Source organism: Ovis aries, chromosome 1, assembly GCF_016772045.2.
Source record: "Ovis aries strain OAR_USU_Benz2616 breed Rambouillet chromosome 1, ARS-UI_Ramb_v3.0, whole genome shotgun sequence".
Taxonomy (NCBI): domain Eukaryota; kingdom Metazoa; phylum Chordata; class Mammalia; order Artiodactyla; family Bovidae; genus Ovis; species Ovis aries.
This window is the reverse complement of record NC_056054.1, coordinates 233314960-233334568: the sequence shown is the minus strand read 5'-3', so window position 1 is coordinate 233334568 and position 19609 is coordinate 233314960. Positions and strand designations below refer to the sequence as shown.

General features: G+C 40.3%; 1 protein-coding gene across 35 annotated transcripts in view; it reads left to right on the top strand.

Moving 5' to 3' along the window:
* Positions 1-756: 756 nt before the first annotated feature.
* The window catches only part of MME (membrane metalloendopeptidase), a 108505-nt gene continuing 89652 nt past the window's right edge, over positions 757-19609 (top strand). For 4 of the 35 annotated variants that reach the window (XM_042235335.1, XM_012101016.4, XM_060394507.1 and 1 more), the window contains exons 1-3: positions 1369-1561; positions 5740-5909; positions 6612-6647. In XM_042235335.1, the coding sequence (XP_042091269.1) occupies positions 5750-5909; positions 6612-6647 (196 nt within the window). In that variant the 5' untranslated portion in view covers positions 1369-1561; positions 5740-5749. Of the gene's footprint in view, positions 1265-1368; positions 1562-3164; positions 3279-3726; positions 4822-5739; positions 5910-6611; positions 6648-19609 lie in introns of those variants that run through there. The other 31 variants (XM_060394570.1, XM_027959188.2, XM_060394458.1 and 28 more) reach the window with 16 other exon arrangements.

The window sequence follows — 19609 nt, the reverse complement described above, 5'->3', positions numbered from 1 at the left end:
CATTAAAATGATGAGGGTCCAGCAGACACATTAGAGCTAATTTTAATAGATAGAGCAGACACACTTGAGTTTCTTTTTCTCATTCCCCATTCCAGCCCCCCAGGTATGCACATTACAAGGTTCCCTAGAGTCAGAAGATGGAAGTGGAGAGTTTCACTACAGATTGTAGCTCTGGACATCGCCAGGATAAAGAAAGGAAGGGAAGAAAGAGACGAGAGGGTAAGCAAAGAGGAAGAGAGGAAAAGGAACAGAAGGAGAGAAGAAATAAAGGGAGCGAGGGATTGCAAGAAAAGAACGTAAGAAAACACATAAGTGAAGGAGAGAAAGAAAATAAATAAAAAATGAGAAAGGAAGGAAGCTTCTCTGATGGGAGCGAGAAAAAGGGAAAGAGTGTGAGAATTGTTTTCGTCTCAGGTCCATTAGGAAGAGAAATAGAACCTTTATCAGCACAACAGAATCTCGAAGAGGCAATGTATTGTTTTCTTGAAAGCCCAGAAGCTAAGCAATTCCAAGAATGTTTGGCAAAGACCTTTTGAGAAGGGTGAGGTGGGGGACGGGTAGGGACGACTTTCTCATACCCCTAGCCCGCAGCCCTGGCCCCATCACGGGATGTGGCAGGATTTGGGAGACTTAGAGGAAACCTTCAGGTCACTCAGGGAACTGCTCCTCTCGCTGGTCCTGCAGTAGTGAGGCGGGGTGGGCGGTGGGGGGTGGGGGGGTGAGAGCGCCCAGACGCGCGGGGCGCGATGTGCCAGTGGCGAAGCTGGACCCAGCGCAGGCGGGAGCAGCCGCCCAACTCCCAGCGCGGGATCTGCTGAGAGGCCACGGTGAGTCTCTCCGGATGCGGGTCAAGAGATGCCCTGGTTCCCCGTCGCCCCCCGGCGCCGGCCGAGGCGGGCCCGGAACCTCCCTGGAGTCCGGCCTGGGCTCTGCGCTGCCGCCCGCTGCCGGGAGCCCGCGCTGCTCCGGGCGCGCCTGGGCAGACGCACCTACCCACCCGCGCTCTGCGGGACGCCCCGCCGGCCGCCGGCCCCGTGCGCTCATTGGTCGGGGATGTGTCTGCTCAGCAGCCGCCAACTTCCCCCGAATCCCACGGGTGAGTCCCGGGAGAGCGAGCTGGCACCTGGGAGCTGAGGGAGATGGGTCCAAAGGGCGTGAGATCTCCCCTGGGGCGGTGGGAGCTGTTGGGACGGGAGCTCGAGGGCAGAGCTGGCCGCGGGGCGCGGCTGCCCGGGAGGTGCACGGAACCGGGTCGACGACTCAGGTCCGGCGCGATCAGAGCGCCCGCGACCCCGCGGGCGAGGGAGGCGTGCCCTGGGAAAAGCCGAAACTGAGACTTAAAGAGTGAGGGACCAGGGCAGAGAGGGTAACCTGGTGGAAGGCTCTGCAAGTGATGTGAGGTCGACTCTTCAGGTTCATTTCCATAGCTTTCTTGCAGCCTGTTCCTCGGAGAGTTAGATCTGGTTACTGAGTTCAGCGGTAACCAGATTGCAGCGGGCTGATTTGGGGACTGGGCATTTGTCATTCCGCTGGACAGACACAGTGTTTTTGTATATTTAAAGTAAGGTTTGTTTTCATTTTGGTTTCTGTCAGATTTTCTTCCTTTTTGTAGCTCACTTTTCTATTTTTACTTTCCCTAACCTGAAGATCTTTTTATTATCCCACCTCTTCATCTTGCTTTGAACCTTAGTTTCCTCTTACATAATTTATGCTGATAGAGTGCTTAAATCTCTCGAGGGTTGGTTGGTGGGAGTGGGTGGGTAGTTCTTTAGCAGATGGAAAGTTTCCTTAATCGGTCTCAACCAGTTTGTATTATTCGAACAAAAGGTTAATTGCAACCAACTGTTCTCTCTGGCCACTTGGTCAAGCCTACTCCTCCCCAATATACGATGCAAATAATAATTTTATTAAACTGAAAAGTAGCACCTTGATTTGCAGTGTCAGCATTTGGAAGTTGCTAATCCACAAACCGGCTATGAAGGCATCTACCTTGCATTATTGATGGGTTTCAGCACTTAGAGAAATATTGTCCCACAGTTTCTTGCGCTCCATGCTGTCTTTTGTTGTATAGTTGCTACAGTGCATATGGGGGTAATGTGGTTGGGACTTGGTGTTCAGAACTCCGTATATTATTAATAGATCCTGGAAACACCTTCAAGTTAATGTCTGGGCAAACAAGGAGGTGATTTTTCTAGCATATGTGCCTCCTCAGATCTGCAGCTACCGTCTAGTATATGTTCTGCCGCCTAAATATGAGACCTGTTACCGTCTTTTTTGAATATAAGTATAGTTGATTTATAATATGTGTCAGTTTCAGGTGTATAGCATAGTGGGTCAGTATTTTTGCAGATTATGCTCCCCTATAGGTGGAGCCTGTTTCTCTTGCTTTCTATGCCTCAGTTTCCATAATACAAACTGTAATTGCATAGATTAACCTCAGGGACTAGTAGAAATGTTAATGTACTGTGAAGATGAACATTACTTGGATTTATAGACTTCTTTTTAACAAAACAGTTACCCTCTGGATTCTTTGATTTGATGATGTGATAAAAGTAATGTATGCTCAACTGGTATAAAAATTGCTACTTTATATTGCTTTGAAACTCAGTTTCTACCTAGGTAAAATCATCATTTTTTTCTTTTGGAGATGTTGTCTGAAGTCTGCAGTTTGTTAGGTTAGATGTTCTATTTCTCTTCTTGTAGAAGTATCTACTTTTTTGCTTGAACTTGCCAACGCATCTCCAATTGAGGTGAAATACTTTAAGGATGTAGGTATGTTTTGGCATATCCTGCTTCATATGGGACTACAAGTATCAGCTGTATAATTTTTATATTTTTTTGTATAATTGCCTCCTTTACCCCTCTCTAAAACGGATTGGGTGTGGTTGCATTGGGCATCTAAGTATCTGAGAGATGGTGGTAAGTTTCTTCCTGAAATTCAAGATGTTGACACTTTCATAAGAAAATAGTGACTCCACTGGAATTGACTGGAAATGAATGACAAAGTTAATTGGGTGGTTAAACATGCCCGCCTTGTTTTTGCTTTGCTAAGTGCTGTTGAAAAATGTGTCTTAGGAGCAAAGATTGCAAATTTACTGGGCGTTTACAAGAGGGGCAGATGGAGAGTCAGCATGTAGTTAAAAAGTGATATTCTTTTGATGCAGGTAGAAGGACTAAACAGCCTCAGTCACTGCATTCATTTACCCCTGTAACAATTTCTGCTGCCTTAGGTGCAGAACCATTAAGAGCTCAACTGCTTCAGTACCCCAGTCTCACGGGTAAGGAGGACATACCTGGGAAAAGTACCCCAGAAGACAGAAAGATACACATGCCTACTAGTTTTCCTGTATAGTGGAAGCCTGGTGGCGCCAAAGAGCACCTTTAATTTAACCCCATGGCTGCCCTGGTTCCTGGCTCTAAGTTTTGCTAGAGAAACTGACGTTTCCAAGAATGAACTAAAAAGAGAAGTGGGTCATAAGATATCAGAGAATGTTTCGCTAGATTGTCTTCTGATCTATTATTAGAGAAGGGAGAGAAATACTAAGGAAAGGGAAATACGCAAGTAAATGTGATTAATATTAAGATGTTTTTGAAGTCAGTCTTGAATTCATTTGGGAGAAGTGGGAAAATTATTCTTTTTATTGTTTACCTTTCTGTACAGCATACAAGTGTTCACTTTGTTTCCTATTTTCTTTCCCCACCTACCTCCCCTGTTAAAACTCCAAGGAATACTATCAATGCAATTCCATATCATAACCCAAGAAAGAGGCTGTGAGATGAAGCCAACATGAGTTACATAACCATTACGACATTTTAACATTCAGGTACATTACATTCCGTTTTTATTGAGTAGACACAGTTTTCACGGTCTAATAAAATATTTTTATTTAATAGTGTCCTTGGTTATAACCTCATGTAATCAAGGGGACAGCATACTTAAAAATATGTATCCAGAAATTTAAAGTCCATTTGTGATTCACTTAGTAATAACTTACTAGACATATTAAATTCCTAGTTATCTGCTGGATCATCCAGGCCATCCTTTAAACACAAAATCCTTATCTACTTTATCCTGTGCCTCAGTTTCCACAAAACACACTCACAAAAGATTACAAAGATTTCTAACAGTAAGAGCATCTCTGAGCAGTCACTTCATCTGGGAACTAAATTATATGCTTAATTTACATCAGGCTATAAACAGTTAATCTGTTAGTTTATGATCCCTTTTTCTGCAATCAGCCAGGAAAATTGAAGTTGTCTGTTCTAAGCTTTGGTGAATGGCTGATAAAGAGTCACTAGGCCTATAAAAGAAACATAATGAAATTTAATATTTAGGCTTATATTCCCTTAATTTTACCCCCTAGATTTCTGCAATAAGGTTTAAAGTAGCTATCTTTCTATGGTGATTCAATTTTATTTCAAGATGTATTCTTTGTAATTGTGTTCTTTGAAATGTATTCATTGTAAATGTATGCTTAGTTGTGTAGCTCTGGGCAAGTTACCCGGCTTTTCTTTGCCCCACTTTCCTAAGGTATAGAATTGGAATATTAAAATCCACCTCAAAGATTCAGAGAATTAGCACATGCAAAGCACTAAGAACTATGAATGACACAGGGGAAGTACTCAATAAATGTCAGCTATTATTAGTAGAAGTATTAATATTAGTAATTTAAAAACAAGTTAAATAAGTATCTTGTTCTCTTGACCTGCAAGGTTGAATTTTTTTTTTAATCATATTTTTTCCTTCTTTAGTTGCACAAGGAAGCTGTGATTGTGGTTAATATCTCTCATCCCAGGTTGTAAACCATGACTTTTGGCCTAGTGAGTGACCATTTCCAAGACAGTCTAACCAGTTAATAGACACTCATGTTAGCAGTTGTAATTTGGAACTGTAAAAATAAAAGATTTTTTAAAGATGGAAAAAAAACTACCACATATGTTTGTTCATTTTTGTTTTTATCTGTATTCATATTTCAAAGTATTATTTAGTCAAAACCACAAAGTATTAGACATTGATTTCCAAGCTTATAAAGGAAGACAGTGGAACAAGATATAAAATTCACCTCTGATGTTGTCCAAAACTCAGAAGGGTGAGTTTAAAAATTTCCTTAATGGTACAAAAGTTACTTGCTTATGAACTGATGAAAAAATTCTATGTGAGTATTTAAGCAAGTTTCCTTGTCTAATTTTGCTTGGATCTTTAGTGATATCTCAAAAAACTCAAAAGATTGTGGCCAGGATCTGTCTAATTTATATGACTATATACTCTTTGCTTTCAGAATCAAAATTTTGACTTTCAGAAAAAAAATTTTCTATTTCTAATTTTTATTAAGTTAGCCTTTTGCTGAAGAAGGCAATGGCAACCCACTCCAGTACTCTTGCCGGAACAAACCCATGGATGGAGGAACCTCATGGGCTGCAGTCCGTGGGGTTGCTAAGAGTCAGACACAACTGAACAACTTCACTTTCACTCTTCACCTTCATGCATTGGAGAAGGAAATGGCAACCCACTCCAGTGTTCTTGCCTGGAGAATCCCAGGGACAGGGGAGCCTGGTGGGCTGACGTCTCTGGAGTCACACAGAGTCGGACATGACTGAAGCAACTTAGCAGCAGCAGCAGCAGCCTTTTACTTTTATTCAGCCACATTAGGCGTTTAGAAAATTGTGTATAGATCTCTTCATTTTATCTATTTATTTGTTATGTCTAGTTTTTAAAAATTAAAAAAAAGTTTTTTGCAGATTTTAGGTAATGGGCAGATCAGAAAGTCAGATGGATATAACTGATATCAACACACCAAAGCCAAAGAAGAAACAGAGATGGACCCCATTGGAGATCAGTCTCTCCGTCCTCGTCCTGCTGCTCACCATCATTGCAGTGACAATGATAGCTCTCTATGCAACCTATGATGGTGAGTTATCCCCACACTCATGCCCACAAACATGCAGAAGAGAATGAAGTCTTTATCCTAGACTTTCCTCATCTATTAAACAATAGGTTAAGGAGAGAGACACTTAAAGACTGTGTGATATAAAGATTCATTTATAAAATGTAATATCAACATGCCAAAGCAATTAACTTGACTAAACTACAATGTTTTTTTATGCTTGAACTAAGTTATTAATTGCCAAGTATAGTTAGTGCACTCATACTTATTTTATGAAGATTCTAATGTATAATTTTACTTAATGAAAATGTTCACAATTTTAAAACCAGCTTCATTTGGTCAACTATATTGTGTCATTGAAATTCTGAACAACTTTACGAGAATTTAAGGGGTCTAATTTGAGTCTTAAAAGTTTTTCACAAATGGGAAAAAAAATGGTATGGTTATCAGACTAAAACAACTGATATTGCAATTTAATTGTACTAAGGGCTTAGGGGACAGAGCTGATATAGGAAATACATTCTCTTCATTTAAAAATTTAGGATTTGCTTATTTTATTCCTCTTTATTTTCTTCTAACTTCTGTCAGTGGTATATAATACTCAGGGTTTAGTTCTTGCTCTAAGGAATTGGTTATTTAATTGATAGTTTACAAAAGAAGAAAAAGTAGGGAAAAAATAGAAAACATGTATTGCAAATATTTATGCACATATCCTCCTTTTTCTAGATGGTATTTGCAAGTCATCAGAGTGCATAAAATCAGGTAAGAATATGGTTTTTAAATGGAATAGTTTCATAATTAATGTATAAATATTTAAAAATCAAATGCTAATATAGCTCTGTATTTGTGTATATTTTTATTTATTATAAATCACTAATTTATAGTCAAAGAAAATAAAAATACATTTAAGTAGTGGATAGTTAATTTATTCATTCTAAAAAGGAATTCATTCATTTGAACCCCAGAGTATATGGTAGGGTAGCGATGGAGAACTGTATCTCTAGCTTTATGAAGCTTGCCTTATAATTGGAGAAAGAAAATCAGCACATTGAAATGACACACGTCGTATCATTTAGTTTTAAATTTCTCAATGCAGATCATAAGCAAGGTAAAGAAACTGAGATTTGGGAGGGGTCTTAAAGCAGGGCTAGGATGTGGAAGTGGAAGTATAGAAGAGAAAATTCTAAACTAGGAGAAAGGACAGGAATAAATCATGTAGAGAAGCAGTGAAAGTATAGACTTGATAAATAAAAGTTACAGAGAGCATTGAAAATTCATGTTTAGCCCTGATTTTGTAGTAGGCATGGAAAGGATATTTTCCTAAACAGATAACTCAATAAGGCAGAAGTTGGAAGGTGATTCCGGGAATGCTAGCTTAGGTGGGCTGAGTGAGAAGCTAGGGAGAGTAGGCAGGTAGGGGCTGCTTCTGCTCAGGCGTGAGCTGAGGGGGGCTACCTACAATGGGATGAAAAAGCCATGAAACAATTGGATGGCTCAACAGCACTGACTTGCTAAATGAAGGATATGAGTAATTTGAACATGACACCAAGCATGAAACCTCAAGGGACTTGGGAGACTGTGGCAGCTCACACAGAAACAATGAAGTTAGGTAAGTTTGTTTTCGATGGGGGAGGGGGTGTATGTGTGTGTGTGTGATTAATATGGATTTAGACCTGTTGGGTCTAGGTCAGGGGTAATATCGAAGTGAAGATTGACAGCAAGAAAGTAAAGATGGAGTGGATTTAGGGTCTGTCAGCCAAGAGGTGATGGTTGAAGCCTTGGGAATAGTTGAGTTCTTAAAAGAAGTATAATGTTGAAATTAAGAGGACATCAAGTATTAGAGTAGAAGGAAAAGAAAAATCAGCAAAGGGAACAGAAGAATATGACGCTTTTAGAAGTCATATCAATTAGAGTGTGGTGGAAAAAAGAACATTTTGACAAAGAGAAGAAAGGTGGTAGCAGATATGTGAATACCTTGGATATGGACATAATACATATGCTCTTTTGCAAGAGGTTCTAAACTTCCTTTCTAGTGTCTACATTTCTTCTAAGAAATAACCTGTCACAATAAGTTTTAAACGTTTTCTGTTGGACTGTCTTAGGTGTTTTTCTGTTACTTACTGATTTGTGCAGAATAATGATGGGAAAACTGTGGGGTTATAGGTTAGAGTCTAACATCCTGAGTGTATATGTGCTCTTTTTGCCTACTCTTCCCCAACCACTGGATCTCAAGGGCACTAGCCATATAGATACTCTGGGACATGATATAGGTAGCTTAAGGGCAACCTGATTAGGATAGCAGCCATTTGCTCCTCAGCATAACAACATGTACTTTCCCATCCAAAGGCCTTCCCAGAAACCAAGGAGTTTTCTTATTCTTCAGGGGAGTGGCTACACAGGTCCCTTGGCTGGGTAGTGTCCAGGGTCTCTGTGCTAGAGTTGGTAGTGCTCAACTTGTCTGAATTACTGTTTGCCCTCTCCCTGAGTCCCATCCCCCCTTTCTTTCTACCAGTTCCCTATTATATGCTCATGCTATCAGTTTTGAAAAAACCCCACTTATGTGTTGACTTCTAATTCTCTCTGTTTTTCAATACACTTGACAGACCTATTAAGTCTCTTAATCTGTAGATTCTCTCAGGCACTCTTTTTTTCCCTCTCACTTTTTTTTCTTGGATTTTATTTTTTGAAGAAACCAGATCCTTTGATTCCTAGGATTTGTGGGATTACCTACAATCTAGGTGATCGTACCCTAGAGATCTGAGCAGGTTTCTTCACTGATACCCACCCAATGAGCAATGTGACATTTGGAATCTGAAATCTTAAATGTGACTTAATGTTTAGGGGGAAGGCTTTGGCTTTTTTTGATAGTGGTTGCCAGGCTTAACTCATTAAAATGTATTTAAACTGGATCCTTTAATTGTAGCTGAGAAATCATACCAAATGTAAAAAATACCTCACAGAACTGTATCTTGGCAGAGAAACGTATACAATAGAAATAACTTCAGTGATAGACAAGATTGCTGAATAGCGGTATGTTTTTCTTTATTCTGCTTTGTTAATTCACAAGCTGTTACGGATACTTTTATATTCCTAGTTACTATTCCTCCCTGGGGGGAGAATGGTGAAACTTACACTTATGGATAGAGTTTTCATGCTCTACTTACACACACACACACACACAGAGTCCTCTACTGGTTAGAAAATATTTTCTGTGTCAGAAAATACAACTGTCACATTTGGAAGTTTCTATAAATTAAGAAAACTCGGGGGAAAATTTTGGAAAGAAAAAAAAGTGAGAGAGTGAAAGAGGGGAATGGATGGAAAAGAAAAGAAAGATGGAGAAAAGGATGTTGAAAAAAATATAGTCTCCCACCAGCAATTCTATAGATTACTTTAAAAGGTTGGGAAGATTCAAATCTGAGCACAGAAATTGTTGAGCATTGGAAAGTATAGGTACTGATACCCATGGTGTTTATTTTAAGTAAAAGTTGGTTTTAGCTTAAATCTTTCTCCCCATGGAAGGGAAAGTCATGGCAAGTGCACTTCTCTCTTTGATCCTATGAAGTCAAGGGATGGAGGTCAAGCCATACTAAGGCAAAAATAAAATATTACATAAGGCTGGGGATCATCTTGAAATTTAGTGTTTGTCCTTTACGAAGTTGCTCAGTCGCGTCCGACTTTTTGCGACCCCATGGACTGTAGCCTACCAGGCTCCTCCGTCCATGGAATTTTCCAGGCAAGAGTACTGGAGTGGGTTGCCATTTCCTTCTCCAGGAGATCTTCCTGACCCAGGGATAGAACCTGGGTCTCCCGCATTGTAGGCAGACACTTTACCGTCTGAGCCACCAGGGAAGTCCTTTAAACCTCTATAAATTTAAATATTGGTTTAGCCAAAAAGTTAGTTCAGGGTTTCCATAAGCTGTTATGGAAAAATCTGAAAAACTTCTTAGCCAACCCAATATTTATAATATACACAAAAATGATGTTTATAATACATACTTTAACTTGCTTGTATAAAAAATGCATCACTATGAAAGATTACACCAGACCTAAAATGAAACAAACACTATTTAACAAGGTATAGCAGGGTTCAAAACCCTACTATTAAAGTATGAGTAATATTTACCCTACAAGGTTGTAAAAAACATGGAGTTATAGAGCCTGAATGTGATTTCTCAAATGTCTCTGTAAATCTATATCTTGAAACTGGCTTCCATTGCACTGAAACCTTACTGAGATGTCAAAGAATCATGAACTTTAAATCAAGGTTTTCCAGTTTCATCACTGTTAACATTTTGGGCTGGATCATTCTTTACTGTGGGGAGGGGACTGTCCTGTGAATGTAGGATGTTTAATAGCATCCCTGGCTTCTGCCACTAGGTGACTAGTAGCACCATTTCCCAATTGTGACAGCCAAGAAATGTCTCCAGACATTGCTAGATGTCTCCCTGGGGCAGCAGAATCATCTCCAGTTGAGTACCACTGGCTTAAATAATCTCAGGAGATCATCTATTGCTTTCTCTTTGTACTAGGTAGAATAGTGCTTCCCTAGAGATGTCCACTTCCTGTCCTTGGATCCTGTGAATGTGTTACCTTATAAGGCAAAGGATACTTAGCAGATGTGATTATTAAGTTATGGATAATTCAGGGAGATTATCCTGAGCTATCTGGATGGTCTTATGTGACCACAAGAGTTCTTATTGGGTAGGCTAGAATGTCCACTCAGGTACCATTTATAGAAAACCCCAAATGAACCTTTTGGCCAACCCAGTATCAGAGGAAGGGAACAGGAGGGTCAGAATCAGAGAGGAAGATGTGAGAACTAAAGCAGAGGAAGCCAAGATTGGAGTAATACAGCCATGAGCCAGAGAAAGTGTGTAGCCTCTAGAAGCTGAAAAGGGAAAGGCGTGGTTCTTCTAGAGTATCCAGAAGGAATGTGTCCCTGTTGACCTCCAGAGCCGTAAGATAATACATTTCTGTTGAGTCACTGCGTTTGTGACAGTTTGTTGTAGTAGCAATAGGGAACTAGTAATATAACCCTTCTATAGTTTCTTTATTTGAGGCCTGTCTTTGAAGAGTTAAACATGCATACCCAGTGTCTCTTCCTAAACTAGTCTTTTATTACAAAATTGTGTGTAACATATAAAAATAAGGAAGAAATGTTAAATAGATTAATAGAGAGGTATAATAATATAGGAGAATAATAATAGAATATAATAAAGTAAAAATAAGAGATAATAAAATAGAATAATAATAGCTAACACTTACTGAATGTTTGTGTGTCTGACCCTGTTGCAGGCAGTTTACATTTGATCCTCATAGTGACCTTGTGCATTAGGTACCATTATACATTCTCTTTGCAGTTGAACAAACTTGAGCTAGCATTGCACTCCAGGCAGCTTGGCCCTAGAGCCTGTATTCATGACCACTTCTCCATGTTGCCTTAAAGAAAATCAGGCGTCTGTCAAACTTTTAATGCTCTATACTTGTACATGCCGTATTTGAGAGCAAATTGCTTCCCCTCATGCTAGAGCTTGGAATTAAAGGACATAAGTGACTCTCAGAGAACTGAAATAATTAAATCCAAACTGAGAAGGAGAAGAATGAGTATCTCTTTGACCAAGAATCAAGCTACTTTACTGAGAACAGTAAGCAACTTTATCAGTGACTTTAGTACATCAAACTCAACTTGGAATTGAGGAGTTTAAAGAAGCAAACATTAGTAGTTGGTCCTCAACTCTCCAGGGGATAGAGAAACCAAGTTCAGATACATGATCAGTCGAGTTCTCAAGATGGCAGGACCACCCATACAGGTGTGCAGGTTGTACACTGCACAATTGTGGCAGTCCTGAGGGATTTGTGGAGCACCAGGACCTGGATGAACCTCTCACAACTGTCCATTTTCTTTACTTTAATTCTCTACTCACCAAGCAAACTTTTGATGAGTATTAAATATTAATACAGGAAAGGAGGCATTCTATTCACTTGATAGATATATTCAGCTTGGTGAGATAATGTGTTCATATTCTGATATATAATCACTTTTGTGTGGCTGGAGCTATAATCTTTGAAGTAAATGAAGCTTCCAAATATCTGATCGTTTCTGCAAGGGCCAGATCCTGGTGGTAACCTCAGTGAAGCATCTTGTTAGCAACTGGCCTTTTCCTGACAACAGCAGGAAATATCTGCTCTGATACGGGCCATGGTCCTTCCTGGTCTGTTGACACCCGAGGAACCTCCATGAAGAAAAATGGCACAACTAGATGAGGACACTGAGGACTCTAGGCTGACTCATGAGAGCTGCCGGCCATGCAACAGCCTTTCAGAGCGGAAGATGAGGCGACTTCATTACGTAATTAAGCTTGAAAAAAACCCTTCGGGCAATAAGAACACAGCAGGCATCTTAGTGGGAAGACTGCTGAAGCATAGTTTTGTTAATTTAAATGTGGCATGTGGCAATTTGCTTTGGGCTTCCCTGACACCATTCTCCTGACAATAGTGTAAAAATACTTGCTTCAAAAATTCTCCAGTCTAAATTAGCATCTGTCAATCAGATCCGTTCCAAGAAAGGGAGTCAATTATATGATAGGTACACTCATATATAACATATTTTTCTTATCTTCTAGGTAGATTTTAAGCAGTCATGCACCATCTCTTTTCAGTACATGGTCAAGGTATGGAAAACAGATAAATTGGATTCAGTGGCTAAAGGGAAAAAAAATTGGCAATGTCTGATAAGTTCATTTGGTGTCTTAAAGTTTATTTTACAGAAAAGGCAAAACTATAGGGGCAGAAAGTAGAATAGCTATTGCCTACAGGCTGGGATTGGAATAAGGATTCCCACAAATGGATATAAGGAAACATGCTGGGGTGATGGAATGTTTCTGGAGTTGGACTGTGGTGATCATTGTACAAATATGTAGAGGTATTAAAAGTTACTGGGTGAATTTTATGGTATATCGTTTAAAAGCAGCAAAATCACCCTTATCCCTTTTTTTCTGTCTCTCCAGTGTCCATTTATAAGTAATTATCTTCTGTTTTGATCTTATACTTGCTATCGTTGGTAAATGTTGAGTCCATTGATTCCCATTTCCACAGTTTAAAGCAATTATGTGTCATTTTCTATGCCTACCAAATCACTAAATAATTTAAGCTTCTCAGTTTTAGTGAGTACCTATTATTTGATTACATTAACATTATATTGATGAAAAGTCTACGGAAATAGTAAATCAACTAGGAAATTAAAATTATTTCAGAATTGGACATGGGAAGCATTGTTTGCATATGTCGGAGTTGCGTCTTCAGAGGAAGTCGAGGATATATGTGGTATGATAGGCCAGGTAGATCAACCACCTCTTAATCAAAGGCAGGATACAGGGTCTACCACAGAGTGGTTCTTGGGGATAATCATGCTCCTGGGAAAAGGTGTTGGTTTTTCCCAAGAGTTCTGTGAATTGTTTCCCTTTTCACCCTGACTACTAATATGTCAAGAGATTTGTCTTTAACCTATAATTATAGGACCTCTTTGTATACATTTGATTCATTAGCATTATCCCTGCCCTCCTTTTTCTTTCTCAGCTGATGTATATGATTTTATTTTATATATCCTTGTAAGGCCACTTTGAATTATTTTATAACCACATAGGTTTATGGACCATAGGTATATGGTCCATATACCATAAAATTAACCACATAGGTTAATAATTAGATGATTAGAATATAGAGAAATTCCAGTAATAGATATGTGCATGAGAAAGACTGTTAAAGGGTAAACTTTATTTTGAAGAGATGTGTTATGAATAATTAAGGCAAAATCTTTTGAAAGATTATGGCTTCTTTTTCCACAAAGCCAACAGCATGAAAGAACTGAGATGTAAGTTTGGGCCACATCCTGTGTTGCTAGTATGTGATCTTAATTAAGTCAGTTTAGCTCTCTGCATTTCATTTTCCTTATCTACAAAATTGAAAATTGAAAGTATCCCATTTTACAGAGAAACAGCAAAGATTAATGACAGCCCATTTCATTTTATGCATTCTTGAAGGAGATGCACCGCAGGTATGATGCACAGATGTATTCCATTTAATATGTTCTTTCACGAAAGTTGCAGATGCACCATTTAAAGCTGATTTATGAAGGGTAAAAATCTATTTATTGAGAATCAAAAGGCAGTCAACATATTTTTTAAGTGGAAGGTGTATCTAAAAAAGAGAGACGGTAGGGGTTGGAGGGGGAGAGAGAGAGAAAGTAATATATTTTAGATACTCTCAGGTAAAAATGTGTCATCTCTTATTAACATTTTCCTTGACTACTGTGCTCTATCTTAGCACAAGGAGTGACAGTTCAGCCTGCAAATCACGTAAAATGAGCAAAATTAGTAATGGGCACATGCATCCATGTGTCCTGTAAAGCAAACCACATTTTGGGGTGTGTGTGAAATCAGTCAGGCACACTTTGATTTGAACACATAGCTCTTCTGTGCTCACCCTTGCAGACGCTCACTGTTACCCCTTCCCTCCCCAGTGATTAAACTCTAAAAGTAAAGAAGCCAGAGGGCTACGGGAAGAGGAGAATAACTAGATTCTTGTTATTCGCAGTGTGGTCCACATACTAGCAGCATCAGCATCAGCTGGGAACTTGCAAAAATGCAAATTCTCAGATCCCAGCTCAGACCTGTTGAATCTGCAACTGCATTTTTAGTCAAATTGCCAGGAGAGGACACTGCACAGTAAGGACTGAGAAGCACTGAGCAACAGTGATTCTCAACTATGGCTGCTTATTACGATAATTGGGGAAACTTTTCAAATATACCCATGCCAGCCTATCTCTCTTCCCTGACACACAAAGTTCCCAGTCCTTCAGCGGAGTGATTTCTGCTGAGTGTTGGCAGAAAAGGAATTTAAGTAAATAAAGTGACATTAAGGTATATAGAAATTCCCTAGGCATTTGCATTTTTACAAGAAGTTAAATGTAACCAACTGATTGCTTTAAAAGGTGCAATTTTGGACAGTGCTACTCAGTGAAAACTAAGTCAGCGCTGAGGGACACTGGCCCTGTGTTTGTCTGTTTGTTTGTTTGTTTTTTTAACTAATTATAGTGGAGAAGCTGAACCTGGACTGTCCCTAGTATAATTTCCTAGTATAATGTAGGCACGGATATTTCCATAGAGACTTCAGAACAACATCTCTCCTCATCTGTTCCTCTCTTCATTCATTTATAGTTCCCCAAAACATTAATTGAACACTTTCTAAATACTGAGCACTTTTCTAGATACTAGGAATTTGAACTTAGATATACCCTGCCCTCAGGAAAGTGACAGTCTGGTCAGCATGACAGACCAATAAACAGAGTTACCATGTGGTTTGGGTAAGAGCAGAGAGAAGCAGAGTGTGCCACAGGCGCTCTGAGAATGGAGCACCTAAAATCGCATCAATTCTTACATAGCTTGGCAGCTAGAGTGATTGTAACAGGGCCAGGAAAGCATTTGCAAGAGGAAACATCGCCTGCTGGTTCAGAAGGCCAGTCAGGGATTGGCAGGCCAGTGGGACAGAGGGCAGCATGTGCGCAGGCTGGATGCAATACGCCTGGGAAACCTGGGTACGTGTAGGGTCTGCAAAGAGTTCACGATGACTGGAGTGTAATGTGGAATGCACTGGGTTGCAATTCCTCTTCAAGTCTATAGAAAATGCATTATAGGGAGCATCTAAAGGATTTTAAGCAGAGGTAGGGCATTGTCAAGCTTGCCTGCTAGTTCATGCCAACCTGGTAGAGCGGAGACAGAGCTTTACCCATACAAGGGAATACTATTTCTGTGTCTTGGGTATGAGGGAGAGCTTAGCAAGATCAAAGAACTAGAATAATGACTATAGGGCTAAGTCACAGAGGACGTATGTGTGGATGTGAGAGTAGGGGTGATAAGGGTATGTCAGCCTTGGCACAGGATTTTGTAGTCCATGGTAAATTCCACGGTAAAGTGTTTGAACCTTCTACTAATACCAGTGAAAAGTTATGAAATGAAGTTTTCAGTGAAGTTCAGAATTGTTGAGAAGGTTCATTGACTGTAACTAAAGAAGGGCCGGGGGTGGGGTGGGGGTGGGGAATTAGTCTACTACCCTTTAACCATAGCCCTAATGGTTGCCTGGATTTGATGGTAACAGGGTGGAGAGAATAGATGGACTTGAGAGATCTTTAGGAGTAAATATAAGGCATAAAGTAAATATGTGAGGTTGTGAAAAAGAAGTGAGTAAAATGTAACTGACGTTTCTGGCTTGGGAAACTGGGTGATAAGTATTGCCAGTCACTCAGCCAGGGGACACAGGGGAAGAAATTAGAGAGTATGTTCAAAGCTAGAGTCTGATCATTGGAGTTAAATGCAGCTGAGAGGTTGATAAGATAGAAATGAAAGCAGAAAGGAAGAGGTTGGGATTTCCCTGGTGGTCCAGTGGTTAAGACTTTGCCTTCCAATGCAGGGGGTGTGGGTTTGATCCCTCGTTCGAGAGCTAAGATCCTACATGCCTCATGGCCAAAAAGCCAAAACATGAAGCAGAAGCAAAATTTAACAAATTCAATAAAGACTTTAAAGAATGGTCCACTTAAAAAAAAATTTTTTTTTTTTTAATGAAGGAAGAGATTGAAGATTCCATTGGAAGATGGGAAAAATGATGGATCTTGTTCCGGGGGACATAAGAGAGGATACATTCAGAGAAAAGACAGCAGGGCTACTATTAAACAGAGGAGGAACCTCTCTTCCTGTCTTACCAGGGGGAAAGTGGCAATGATAGTATGAATGCTAGTATGGTTAGAGGCTGGCAAGGATGGGAATCTGTGTGATACATCACCCAGTTACTTCAGTTTCTCTTTGTAAGAGGAATTAAGGGTTTTGAAGGCTGGAAAGGGCCAGTGTGTGGAGTGAAAGGAAAGACTAACCAGGGCCGTGTAGAAAGGCTTTGCACGGAGTTAATGGCCCTGTTGAAGTTTTCTTATTTGAAATGGCATTAAACTAAGCAGTTCCAGGGTTTTCCCAGCCTCACAGATACTGTCTTCCACAGATATTTACTGAACATTGTTCCAGTTGCTGCAGATGTAGACGTAAACAACACAAAGTCTCTGCTCCTAATGAGCATGCAGTAAAAAGGGAGACTGACAATAAACAAGTCAATCAATAATTCTATACAAATATCCTGAAATACCTTAACCTAAAGTTGGAAGGGAAAAGGTAGGTGGCGGGGAACATTCAGGATGGGCTCATTTGCAAGGGGAAGAGAATGAAATTCTCTGGTGAGATGACAGTTTAAATGATGGCGCCATAGGATGTAGCCTGCTACTGCTACTGGTAAGTCACTTCAGTCGTGTCCGACTCGGTGCGACCCTATAGACGGCAGCCCACTAGGCTCCCCTGTCCCTGGGATTCTCCAGGCAAGAACACTGGAGTGGGTTGCCATTTCCTTCTCCAATGCATGAAAGTGAAAAGTCAAAGTGAAGTCGCTCAGTCATATCCGACTCTTAGCGACCCCATGGACTGCAGCCCACCAGGCTCCTCCGTCCATAGGATTTTCCAGGCAAGAGTACTGGAGTGGGGTGCCATTGCCTTCTCCGAGGATGTAGCCTAATAGAAGGTAAAAGAAAAGCCAAGGAAGAGCAGAGTAGACCTGAAGTAAGAATTGCTGAGGGACTAAAGTGAAAAAGCTTCTGACTTCAGGAAGGCTGACGTGTAGATGACGCAAGTGAAAGATTTTAAAGGTAACTATTCCATAACATCAGAACATCACCCTGAAAATGCAGATATGAATGTGGAATGGAGGTGTAGGTCATGAGACTTGGTAAGGTTAAGAAATTCTTAAGTCAGATAGTAGCAGAGATTGTCCACGTAGTCCCTGATGTTATCTGGGAACATGGTAGAACATTTGTGGTAGGGAAGACTGAGCGAGATGTCGAGTCTTTAATAAAGATGAATGTCTACAAATTTAGTAGACAATAGAGATAAAGCAGATGAGGTGGGGATGGTCAGCTGGCAGAAGCCTAAATAAACCCAGTGGAGAGGAATGATCTGAAGCTGCGTAGAGGGACCGTAGGAGGCTGGTTTTGTTTTTCAGTGTGTGGAGTGCTGACGGAGAGAAAGCTTCAGGGAAAGGGGCCTCCCTTAAATCAGAGCTGGGGGAGCATCCTGTGAGTAGGCTGTGTGTGTGTTAGTCATTCAGTCATGTCCAACTCTTTGTGACCCCATGGACTGTAGCCCACCAGGCTCTTCTGTCCATGGATTTCTTCAGGCAAGAATACTGGAATGGGTGGCCATTTCCTCCTCCAGAGGATCTTTCTAACTCAGGGGTCGAATCCGGGTCTCTTGCATTGTGGGCAGATTCTTTACCACCTGTGAGTAAGCTTAGGGCTTAATAAATCATGCCTTCTTGTCCAAGATAATTCTAGAAATGCTCTTCTGATCCTCTTCCTCACACAACCCAAAATGCTTTCTTTCACTCTCTAAAGGCAGACTTGCAGGAGATACCCATCTGAATGGAGGTAAATGTTTGCTGATAGGAATCAGATTCTAGAATCATAGTATGGGCCACCTGATCTAGAAGTTAGCGCTGCCAGACATAGTAGCAATGATTATGATGTTTTATTAAAGTAAGTATGGGAAAATATTTCATGAAAGGTATCTTTCCAAATCCTTCTCTATACCCTGCCTTACTGTGAAGAAATTATTTACATATCATTTCCAGGTGAAGTTTGGAATAGTTGTTCAGTTTCTCATTAGATGTGGACATTTTTGCTTTTGTTTTCAGAGATGAAATAAAATGTATCATTTGTACTTTGGAAATTAACCCACTCTGGTTATAGTTTTCAACTTCTGTGTGTCATCAGTTATTGTATCACCCCAGTGGGTCAGCAGCAGTGGGTAAGAGGAGATGCTGGAGGGCCTCCTGTCCAGCCTGTTGTGTGGGAACTCCATTTGATGGAATTAGAATTAGTCATGAATTCATTTTTATTTTTTTTATCAGCCTAGATGAAAACTCAAAGTGAACCAGTGAGTTCTTAAAGCAAAATATTTGTTTAAACATTTTTCAGAGGCATAATCTTCCTTCAAAATTTAAAGGAAAAGAAAAGCCCAAACAAAATTGTCACATTTTAGACACAACGTGTCTTTAAAAAAAACTTCAAAGTAGTACCTTAGCCTGAAACTAATAAAAAGGGGTTTGGTCCATAGCACAGACTAGGTGGATTAGGAAATCAAATTGAAATTGATTAGCAGGTAACCAATAGCCAGCAGTACCTCTGTTTCTTTGGGTTTGATGCTTAAAGCAAAAATAAAGAAGCCAACCATAAAGTGGTGAAGATGGCTTAGGCCATCTCTTTTAAGTAGTTTCCTTTGTTAATTAAGACTTTATTGAACTTCGGTTCAGTTCAGTTCAGTTCAGTTGCTCAGTCGTTTCCGACTCTTTGTGACCCCACGGACTGCAGCACGCCAGGCTTCCCTGTCCATCACCAACTCCCAGAGTCCACCCAAACCCATGTCCATCGAGTCAGTGATGCCATCCAACCATCTCATCCTCTATTGTCTCCTTCTCCTCCTGCCCTCAATCTTTCCCAGCATCAGGGTCTTTTCAAATGAGGCAGCTCTTTGCATGAGGTGGCCAAAGTATTGGAGTTTCAGCTTCAACATCAGTCCTTCCAATGAACACCCAGGACTGATCTACTTTAGGATGGACTGGTTGGATCTCCTTGCAGT